The following is an 11,032-nucleotide window of genomic DNA, read 5'->3' on the forward strand; positions in this document are numbered from 1 at the left end:
AACAGACCACCTACTCACAAATGTTACAAATATTTTTCAACTTCTTGGAACATCACTTTCAAGAAGCTACCAAACTTTATCCAATTATTCTTCGAGCTGACTTCATTTTGTTCCCAACCTCCTCACAACGATGTCCTTTATAAGTGTCAAAGATTTGGTCTGAATCAGACAGTAGATAGACTGACCCATCCATCAGCTAGGCAGAACATTGGATTTGATCCTTACCACAACCAGTCTATATATAAAGCTATGATTAATTACCTTGCCACTTTCATACACCAGCACTATGCTACAATTGTATCATTGTAAGGTGATATGCAGTGACCTGTTTACCATTCATGTTTTGCACTTTTAATTTATGTTAAAGATCAAAATGTAGGTCACAGTGACTTTCAATGTTCCCAAGATATATACCAGCATACCAACTAGTTAGATGATCCTGGGTGAGATAATGAGGAAGATCGCTATTTTACACCTCATTAGGGGTGTTATTATGATCATAACTTCCTGCATGTCTCTATGAATTGAGTCCATTGGTTAGCAGTGGGGGATATCGTCAACATTTTGCAGTCTTGATTTTTGTGTGGATTCTTTTAATCATTTTCTCTTTTCAACAAATTGAAATTTCTATTCACTTTTGCATTCTATTTCATCGAACATCTGATCACTGTCAATGTTATTTTCTTTCAAGCAAAACTGTCCATTTTTTTGTTTTTGAAATAATTGGAATGTTTTGATCATGGTATTGTTAAATTTGTATATTCATAGGCCAAGCCTGACTGCCCTCTACCCAACATCATCAGTGCAATGGTTGTACCTCACTTCCTGTTTAATTCCGACAAGGCTGTCAGTCCAGTCTTCCTGGCCGTAGTAAGGGACCACCTTCACTTGGTATGGTCAGATACGTTTATGTGTGTATACTTAACATTATATATGAATTAATGTCTGTATCCAAGAAAAAATCATTCATTTAGAAAAATCAAAGATGAAACAATCTTTTCGAAAAAAGGACAGGATTTAAACAAATTAATCAATTCATACCCTGGTATTTGTAATGATGAAATTATACATTCCATCAACAACAAAACGTATTAGTGAAAATCTTATGTTTTTGTGAAAAGAAATGTTATTGACTCTTTTAAAGTTATGAACACTTTCTCATTTGTGATATGTTGCATATAATGCATAATTATTGAAATCCTACAGGCTATTAGAGGTAAAATGAGGTTCTGGAAGGTGCAATTTTGTGATTTGTTCATCTACAGTTGATTTTGTAACCCTGTACATGTCCCCACTGCATATATATTCAAACAAACCTTTTGGATTCACCAACGATACAAGCTATTAATAAAAGTTCTTATTTATAAGTTTCATAAACAATAACGACAGTATGATCCAATATGGGCACTGGATCCAAACAAACAAGTATTTGCTGGACCAAAATTTACCAATCTCCCTCGAAACTCCCTGATTTTTGGTACTCGATTAGCTTAAAATTCCAAGTCACTTTTATGAGCTCTATAAATAGACACACATGCTGTTAATACCCAAGAAATATATAAAATGAATGCTGAAGGCATGTATTGTTTCAGTACAGTAAAAAATTTGGTCATTAAGAAACTTTATAGGAAGTATTTTACATGCACTGTTGATACCCAAGAAATACATGAAATGAAGGCTGAAGGCATGTATTGTTTCAGTACAGTAAAATATTTGATCTTTCAGAAACTTATAGGAAATATTAATATTTTTCTTAAAAAAGTGTTCCATTTTGAGTACCCTCACCCTAGGTTTCATAGGCTGACACCTATGTGTGCAGGTTTCAGAGGCTGACACCTATGTGTGCAGGTTTCAGAGGCTGACACATATGTGTGCAGGTTTCAGTGGCTGACACCTATGTGTGCAGGTTTCAGAGGCTGACACCTATGTGTGCAGTAAGTATTGTCTTTGTTTGGCTTTCTGCATCAAAAAACTAAAGTTTTAGATAGGTGTTTTTTTACTTAATATTTCTAGTGATAATATCAGATATTATTTTTCTTTTTCTATGCAGTTTGTGCGAGGGTTAGGGCGTCTGGATTACAAGAAAGCTCCTTACGTGCAGAGAAGGTTAAAAGACGTTGTCTCAATTTATATCCCAAAGTTTTGGGTAAGTATTTTTATCACATAGTGTACTGTGTTATCCAGTGAATGTATTGCAACTGGCAAAATGTAAACTCAACGAGGCTTTCGCTCTCTGCACCCCTGGAATATGTCACAGCAAAAGTGAAGGCACGCGGCTAGCTATTTGATTGGTATTAGGTAAAGAAACCTGACCAATTGCTAGGCTGTGATACCTGTCCTTTGAAGAGTGCAGAGGAGCAACACCCAACTTCGAAGCCAGTCAATTTTACCGTTGTGCGACCGACATATTGTTTTGATATACATCAAAGGATCAAACTAGTCTTTTTGTGACACACTTATTAAGCCTTCAAATTTGCTATGACATATTCTAACAGTACAGAGAGCGAAAGTGAGTGTATGCGTAACCCTCGAGTATTGAGGATGGGTCAATCACATGTGGAAGGATAATTTTTTACTTAAACAAAAGACTGATATCTTTGACCTATTTCCATCTGATTTATTCACAAATGACAAGTGCTATATACATGATATGAAATAAACGAGAACCACATCACTTTCTTCTGATGCTGAAAGTTTTAAAAAATGAAGCCATTTAACGAAATATATGATCATCTTGGACCCTAAGTGGTATTTAATGCAGTTTTTCACATTTTTGAAGATACATATAGTAGAAAAACAGATTTCCTATGATCAATAATATTATTGACAACTATGATCTATTGATTTTGTAATTTGCATTTTGTTGACATACTGTTGTGAATATCATCATTTAAATTCATTTTGATGATATGTCTTCAAGTTGGGTGTATGGTGTTGTGTAACACTGCTCTCTGTATCAGGGCAGTAGTGACAGAATCATACTGTTGTAGAGACATGGTAGTATAGTGGTAGGATGCCAGGCTCGTGACCGAAGGGTTGCGGGTTCGAGTCATGTCACGGCACTGTGTTGTATCTTTGAACAAGATACTTTACTCCTCTTGATCCAGTCTACTCAGCTGTAAATGTGTACGACTGGTTGGGCAGTGCTAGAATTGTTGAATGCTAGCAAGGAAATGACAGCACCAGATGTATGCTCCCCAGGGCCGGAGTTGAAAAAGATATTGGCTGGTGGCAAAGGCCCTATAACCACGGATAATAATTTGTGAATCGCTTTGAGACGACCTACGGACTAGGTTGTGATAAAGCGGTGTATAAGAACCTCAAATTATTATTATTATTATTAATGATTTTTAAAAAAGTTGCTTTATATTTGTAATCTTGTCCTAGCAAGGACATTTGAATGACGGGGACTTGTATAGTTTTGCAATATTTCATATTGTCTGTTGAAAATAACAACCATACTAGTATCCTTTGGCTACTTGATGACACTCAACATCATGTATTGCTGCACTTTAATATGTTTGCTATCCTTTGTTTCTGTAGACAAGCAGTAGTTCTCTGTCAGTAGGTACGGCTTCATCTGTACACCCACTGGTGGTAAGTATGACCATGTCTTTGTTTAAGTTTTACTGTCTTTTTATCATCAAAAACGTTTGCTAAAAGTTTAATATAATCTTTCCCCACTTTTTGAGAAAAATTAAAAATCTCAACCCTCGTGATAAGATTCTTAAACTCTTAAATGTCTAACCCAAAGCTATTAAGACAGAAAAATCTCACCCCTCGAGGAAAGATTTTTTTAAATCTGGCCCTCAGCTGCTGAGGAATCTTAAGAGGGTTGAGATTTTTCTGTCTTAATCCTAAAGTGGGGAATAATTATTTTTCGCCCACATCAAATAGAAGTGTTAATTTTATGAAAAGCATCCAGCAAATCGGTTGTCTCCCATGATCTGCTATTGTTGACTGTTGCATTGTTGAAAGGGAATTCCCCCTGTCTTTACCCAAGGGTAACAAAGAAATGTCTTTCCCTGGCCGGAAGTGTAGATACCTCTGTCTAATGGGGGAGAAATGACAGTGTGATATAGCAAACTCTTCATGATTATGTATTCCTGTCTCTGACATTAAAACGTCATGTTACAGACTATTATAGTGTTGTCTCATTGAAATGTAATATTTCAAATGTTGAAAGTGTTCTCTCACTAAAATGTCACAACTATTATAGTGTTTTCTATTTACAGACTAAACATTGCTGTCGACTGATATTTCATGTTTCAGGTTCTAGAATCTTCAACATCTCAATTAAATGTCATACTGACTAAACACAACCATTTTATGACACTTTGCTCATTAACAGGTATCCCTGAAGGAAAGTTGTGTGCGACAACCTACGGAAGTAGCCCTAGAGTTCAGGCAGTTCATATTAGAATCTGTAATGGAAAAGTTTCTGCTTCCCTCCCAGTTTACACTACCACCAAACCACCACTTGGTACGTACGGCTACATAAGACTGTAGGGGCCAAAATGGCCATGTGGTCAAGGCATCTGATCATCTATGATCACCACCAGTGGGTCGCAGGTTCAAGGCCAATGTGGGGCAGTTGCTAGGTATCTGCCTCAGGTCGGTGTTTTTTCTCCAGGTGCTCCGGTTTTCCTCCACCTCCAAACCTGGCTTTTTCTTAAATGATCATAACTGTTAATAGGACATAGTACCAAGACAAATGTAGACTGTAATAAACAGAGAAACCTTGATAGATCAAATTTAAAAGGCTGGATTTATATTTCCATGATTGTACATCATCAAAATTAAATTGAAAGAGTTTCAAGAGGGGACCTGTCCTGAGAGATCACTGTTTACTGTCGGATACATTACAATAGCTTCTTATGCATTGTTAAAACAAAAATATTCTTTCGAAAAAACCCCAGAGATTTTGATTAATTTTCTCGCCGCCACGAAGTAGCCGAAGCGAGACTTAGGTGTTGTGTTTCCGGCAATGGCACCATGAAGTTTTTGCGTTTAAGTTACTTTCTCTAAAACTATAACTGCTAGACCAACCAAACTTGACATGTGCATTGATAGTCAAAGCGGTGCACAGGCGAGACATATATATCCGAATGGCTTGTATTTATTTAACAAACACTTAAAATGTAAGAAAATGTATCATGATTTGACAGTGATATCTTTCATATCGTTCTCCAGGCACGTTTCTCTTACTGACTTCATGCAACCTTTACATTTTTTGCGGACAAAACAAAATGTAGAAACTTGCAATCTCCAGCTCAGTGTTAAATAAAATTCTAATTTGTATTTTCATTGTTAAAGCTTGTACATATCAATCTGTTGTCTGACAGAATTTATTCTATTCCTCTGTGTTTAGGCTTTGATGTTCCTGAAGGAGATAATTGGTAGGACTTACTGTAAGGATGTAGCAGCAAGGTGAGTCGTTGTGTACTGGTGTCATGTGAGATTTGTATCCCCCATAGGATAAGTACCCGGATACTAAAACAGGCCATAGGATAAGTATCCAGGTACAATTAATTGTTCCAGTCTACTCAGCTGTAAATGAGTATGTGGTTGGGCAGTGCTAGAATTGTTGAATGCTAGCTGTGAGTACCGAAATGACAGCACTGGCTGTATTCTCCCCAGGGAGTTGAAAAAGGTATTGGCTGGTTGCAAAGGCCCTAGAACCACGGATAATAAAACTTCAAATTATTATTTATTGTTATTAATAAATGGCGATAGGATAAGTATCCCCCCGTAGGAATTGTATTCCCCCTTAATTTTATCATGATATCAATGGGAAAATTAGAAGAAAAATAGTTCATTTGAAGGGGGATACTTATCTTATATGACACTGGTATTACATATCTTAACTGAAGCTCAGGGTATATAGGGATCTCACCTAATTCATGATTATGTACGTACGTGCATAAGTGCATGTCCCAAATCGCATCACTAATCTACAGATTTCGTTTCTTTTCCAGTTGCAAAGAAACTTTACACACAAGTTCACAAACATCACCTCTTACAGTACAAGTTTCTATTTCAACATGCTGCGGTCAAAAGCTAGGTCGCTGTTACTATAAATAGAACCTGATAGAATTTTAATGTCACTGCTCTACAGACTTCACTTCTTTACCAATTGCCATAAAACTTCACGCACATAAACTCAGACAATCATCACCTATTGTACAAATTTCAACCAGCTGTGGACAAAAAATAAGATACAGTTACTATAAATAGAGTTGGATAGAAGTTGCCCTACACATCGATATCTTCATTAGAAGTTCAATGCATAAATTTTCATGTGCCATATCATTTTGTTTTGATTCATTAATATGTGGTATGTTTTACTTTAATTGAAAGCTGTAGACGCATTAAATAAATTCTGTTGTCTTGCTGTGAACCAGTAGAAATGTTATTAAGGTAACTGAACAGATGGCAGATTTGACTGTTTGAATGACAGGCACATGCTAATCTTAAACACAGTGAGTACCATAATTTCTTGCTCCATTATCATGGATTTTGAATTCTTTCGTTAACTTTTTAAAGCAGATAATGAGAACAATATCCATTGCTTCCACAATGATATTCCTAAAATCAAAGCATTAATAAGATAAATGTAAATGTGTACAAACATTACGTGCTTTACGACTGAATTCAGAGCGAAATAAAGACTAGCAGCCGAAGACAAATACAGGTCAATCGTAGGGCACTACCCAAATTAAGCAAGTGTTTTAGCTGCATATTTCAATGAAATAAACAAATAAAAGACAATAATTTCACTGTTGACTAAAAAAAAAAAAGATGTGTCTATTACAAATAACTTTGTTAAGCAATCTTCTTTGTAAAACCATATCACTTGGTCATTTAAATATGTTCCCTTCTGTGTTTTGACAGCTGAAAAGTTCAGAAAAACATGTTTTTTCTTTTGTTCTGGTAAATATCATGTTTTCCTCTGGCAAATTAGAAGTGATATTAAGTGAAATCTACTGTATTTTTAACAGGGATACATTAACTGTCCTAGGTGGTGTGCTTACTGTGATGTTAACTTTTGAAGCAGATAATCAGAACTATATCCATTGCTTGGTATACTATATTTTACAGGGATACATTGACTGTCCTAGGTGGTGTGCTTACTGTGATGTTAACTTTTTAAGCAGATAATCAGGACTTTATCCATTGCTTGGTATACTATATTTTACAGGGATACATTGACTGTCCTAGGTGGTGTGCTTACTGTGATGTTAACTTTTTAAGCAGATAATCAGAACTATATCCATTGCTTCGTATACTATTTTTTACAGGGATACACCGACTGTCCTAGGCGATGTTGAAATTTTCACGCTGGCAGTAGTTCTGAAATCTTCACTAATCTTTATTAAGTAATTTAGTCATGTAATTGAGATATTAACTTTCTTTTAAAACAGGTAATCAGAATAATATCCATTGTTACTATTCTTAACAGGGATACAACGACTGTCCTAGGTGGTGTGCTCACTGTAATGGTGTTATCCGATGTACAGTCCACATACCAGTGTGCCCAGAAGATAGCCACCAATCTCCTCGAAGGCTGCAAAGTTTCGGCTACAACCACATTGTAAGTGTCTATTTATCGTCTAAAAACTTTGTGAGGTTGTACTACTTGGTTAGAAGTGTTCTTGGCTACAGCCACATCATAAGTGTATATTTATCGTCTAAAAACTTTGTGAGGTTGTACTACTTGGTTAGAAGTATTCTTGGCTTCAACCACATCGTAAGTGTCTATTTATCGTCTAAAAACTTTGTGGTACTACTCGGTTGGAGGCGAACATTCAGACAAAGGTTAATGTCCTTTATATTTAGTTCCTCCTCTTCGCCAGTGGTATCATTGGCCAGTATCTTTCAAAACTAGTTCCTTGAATCAGATTGGCTGATTTCTGCTCTATAATTTTGATATTTCTAACTTTTTCATCCCAAAATATCATGAGGATGTAGTATTTGTAATAAATAAGCACTAACACTTCTTTATATGATTTTATTAAGGGATAGTCGTATTCCTCAAGGTAAAATTTGCATATTCTGACATACTGACATATACCTTATTTGAAATTATAACGCACCCGACACCCCCAGGGATTTTTTAAAATTGCTTATTTTTTTTAATTTCATTATTTCTGGAACATTTCAGCTGTATTTCAATTTTTCAATTGTCTGACAAATTTCGTATCAAAACTGATACTGTACCCAAGTACTTGTATTGAAAAATTGGGGAACAATTTCAAGATTAAATATTTGGTGTGGGGATGGGTTGGGCATTTTTGTGTGTTTTGTTATAATTTTTTGGTATATGCTATTAAAGTTGGTTTCCAAAGTATTTGTATTTAAAGGTGAACTATTCATTTCATGAGATCACAACACAAGTTCACAAGTTTATTGTATAAAGCATCATATTATCCACATGCTGAAAATCAGTTGCTTGTTACAGAAATAGCTCTACCAAGCTAATATTTGTATGTTTCTGGTATGTGACCGTCAATATCTATTCTTGTATCTTGTACCAACATCTAAAAGTACAAACTGATGTGTATTTCATTATGCAAGATGATAATTATGTTTTAGAAGTATAAAATGAAAATACAGCATACATGCTTTGTTGATTTTTGTCGGCATGATCGCAAAAGACTCTGGGAGATATTGAGAAGTTTTTTAATAGCCTTTTTAGAATATGTTAAGCCTACCTTCAGGAAACAGCACATTCATATAGGCCATACATGTCTAACACAGTCTATATGCTAGTGAATAATTTCCAAGATGGTAGCCAGCCAAATTTTAAACAAGTATTAAACAAGTGTAACATGTGACAATGATTTTAGGATTGTTTGAAATATAAAAAGAAATAAAAAAAAGCCACTGGGAGAAACATGACAGATTGATTTATATATAATGTTCTATTTTTGTTACAGAACCGATGTGGCCGCAACACTGGAAGCATTCATAACCGTCCACAAGAAGACCCACCTTGACCACTGTATCCAGGCATTGGACAAGGTGTCGAAATCAGGGGGCATCTTTATAAGGAACATTCTTCCCAAAATACAGCACTACATTGTGGAGCACGAGTCTCACAGAGGAGTCGGGTCCGATTCCAAGCTCAGGTATGACCCTTCTAACGTAGTCTCACAGAGGAGTCGCGTCCGATTCCAAGCTCAGGTATGACACTTTTAACGTAGTCTCACAGAGGAGTCGGGTCTGATTCCAAGCTCAGGTATGACCCTTCTAATGTAGTCTCACAGAGGAGTCGCGTCCGATTCCAAGCTCAGGTATGACCCTTCTAACGTAGTCTCACAGAGGAGTTGGGTGCGATTTCAAGCTCAGGTATGACCCATCTAACGTAGTCTCACAGAGGAGTCGGGTCCGATTCCAAGCTCAGGTATGACCCATCTAACGTAGTCTCACACAGGACTCGGGTCCGATTCCAAGCTCAGGTATGACCCTTCAAACGTAGTCTCACAGAGGAGTCGGGTCTGATTTCAAGCTCAGGTATGACCCTTCTAACGTAGTCTCACAGAGGAGTTGGGTCCGATTCCAAGCTCAGGCATGACCCTTCTAACGTAGTCTCACAGAGGAGTCGGGTCCGATTCCAAGCTCAGGTATGACCCTTCTAACGTAGTGTTTCAGAGGAGGAGGATTTGACTATGAAATAAAAGTATGACAATGTTAATAAAATCTTGATGAAAGGGACTATGGAGAGTATGATATGGCACTGTTTAGGCATAGACACAAAATCCAAACTCAGGTATGCTATATTATTAGAACCTCATTGAGGAGTAGGGGGACTCAATCCAAAATCAGGTATGACATTGTTTATAGAATCTCGTTTAGGAGTAGGACTCTCAATAAACTCAGGTAGGACATTGTTGATAGAATCTCGTTTAGGAGTAGGACTAATTATGTTGAAAACAGAGAATCGTAGGAATTCTTTATTTTCTAATTTTAGAAGGTGTGATGCATTTGAATTGAATCATGTTAGCCTTTAACTAAATATAACGTGTAATTAACAATTATGGTGTTTAATTATAAAATAGTATTGATAATAAAACATTTGGAGAACAATCGTGTCATTCTGATGTATTTCTAGTTTCAATTATGTTTGTTTTTTTGCAGACAGAACTACACCAACCTATCAAGAAATGTTAGCTGTAAGCCACCAGGTGATACTTGACAGGGGCCGCTTGTCAGAACATATGAACTATTTACGTACTGTAAATGCCAATACTTTATAACTAACTTGAATGCATGTATAAGGTAACAGGCTATATTCCGTCTTTGCATATTGCAGAGTTATCTTCTCTTGGGAGCAGGTATTGATTGTTATGTCATTGGTTTGTGTGAGAAAATTACGTCGTTTTCTCAAATATTGATGATGTTCCTCTCACAAACAAGTGACCTAACAATCAATCCCTGCTCCCAAGAGAAGATAACTCTGCAATGCGCAAAGACGGAATAGAGGTTCCACTCGTGGGCCATAAATACTTACGTTTAACTAATACCTGCTGTTTCATGAATGTCTTTGGAATTGATTTATAAATTAATACATGGAAAATGCTACCGCGGTGTTACTGGTTTTATGAAGTTATGGAAAGATGTTTCAAATCGATCAGAAACTGAGTAAATCCTTTGAAAATATACCCCCAACAGTGTACATACTAAGAACTGCAAATGTGTGGAAATAACTTGCTGGAAAATGAAGTTTGGGCTAATAATTTAAACTGTTTCAAAATGAGCTGGATAAACACTGGGAAAACATTTATTTATTTTATAACTTCAACGCTAATTTATGAACGGTAGTGTCATTGCAATCAAAAACTTTTTTATTATAACAATTATCATGTAATAAATTAGGTCTGGTGTGGAGGGTATGAAATCCTATACCAGAAATCTATCATTAAATATCATTAAATTAATTGTCATTTTGCGATAGAATTAATACGTTCTGAAAGCAATTTATAGAAATAGTGTTTACAGTGCATATTCCACAAAAGCAGTTCCTTCCGAA

General features: G+C 36.1%; 1 protein-coding gene across 4 annotated transcripts in view; it reads left to right on the top strand.

The window, feature by feature from the left end:
- LOC110462209 (protein MMS22-like) overlaps positions 1 to 10,344 on the top strand; it is a 34,288-nt gene extending 23,944 nt beyond the window's left edge. For 3 of the 4 annotated variants that reach the window (XM_021516065.1, XM_021516063.1, XM_021516064.1), the window contains exons 28-35: positions 769 to 891; positions 2,051 to 2,146; positions 3,544 to 3,597; positions 4,352 to 4,483; positions 5,372 to 5,430; positions 7,463 to 7,594; positions 8,940 to 9,131; positions 10,141 to 10,344. In XM_021516065.1, the coding sequence (XP_021371740.1) occupies positions 769 to 891; positions 2,051 to 2,146; positions 3,544 to 3,597; positions 4,352 to 4,483; positions 5,372 to 5,430; positions 7,463 to 7,594; positions 8,940 to 9,131; positions 10,141 to 10,198 (846 nt within the window). In that variant the 3' untranslated portion in view covers positions 10,199 to 10,344. The remainder of the gene's footprint in view (positions 1 to 768; positions 892 to 2,050; positions 2,147 to 3,543; positions 3,598 to 4,351; positions 4,484 to 5,371; positions 5,431 to 7,462; positions 7,595 to 8,939; positions 9,132 to 10,140) is intronic. The other variant, XM_021516066.1, reaches the window with a different exon arrangement.
- The last annotated feature ends 688 nt before the right edge of the window (positions 10,345 to 11,032 follow it).

This window comes from Mizuhopecten yessoensis, unplaced genomic scaffold (assembly GCF_002113885.1).
Source record: "Mizuhopecten yessoensis strain PY_sf001 unplaced genomic scaffold, ASM211388v2 scaffold10759, whole genome shotgun sequence".
NCBI lineage: Eukaryota > Metazoa > Mollusca > Bivalvia > Pectinida > Pectinidae > Mizuhopecten > Mizuhopecten yessoensis.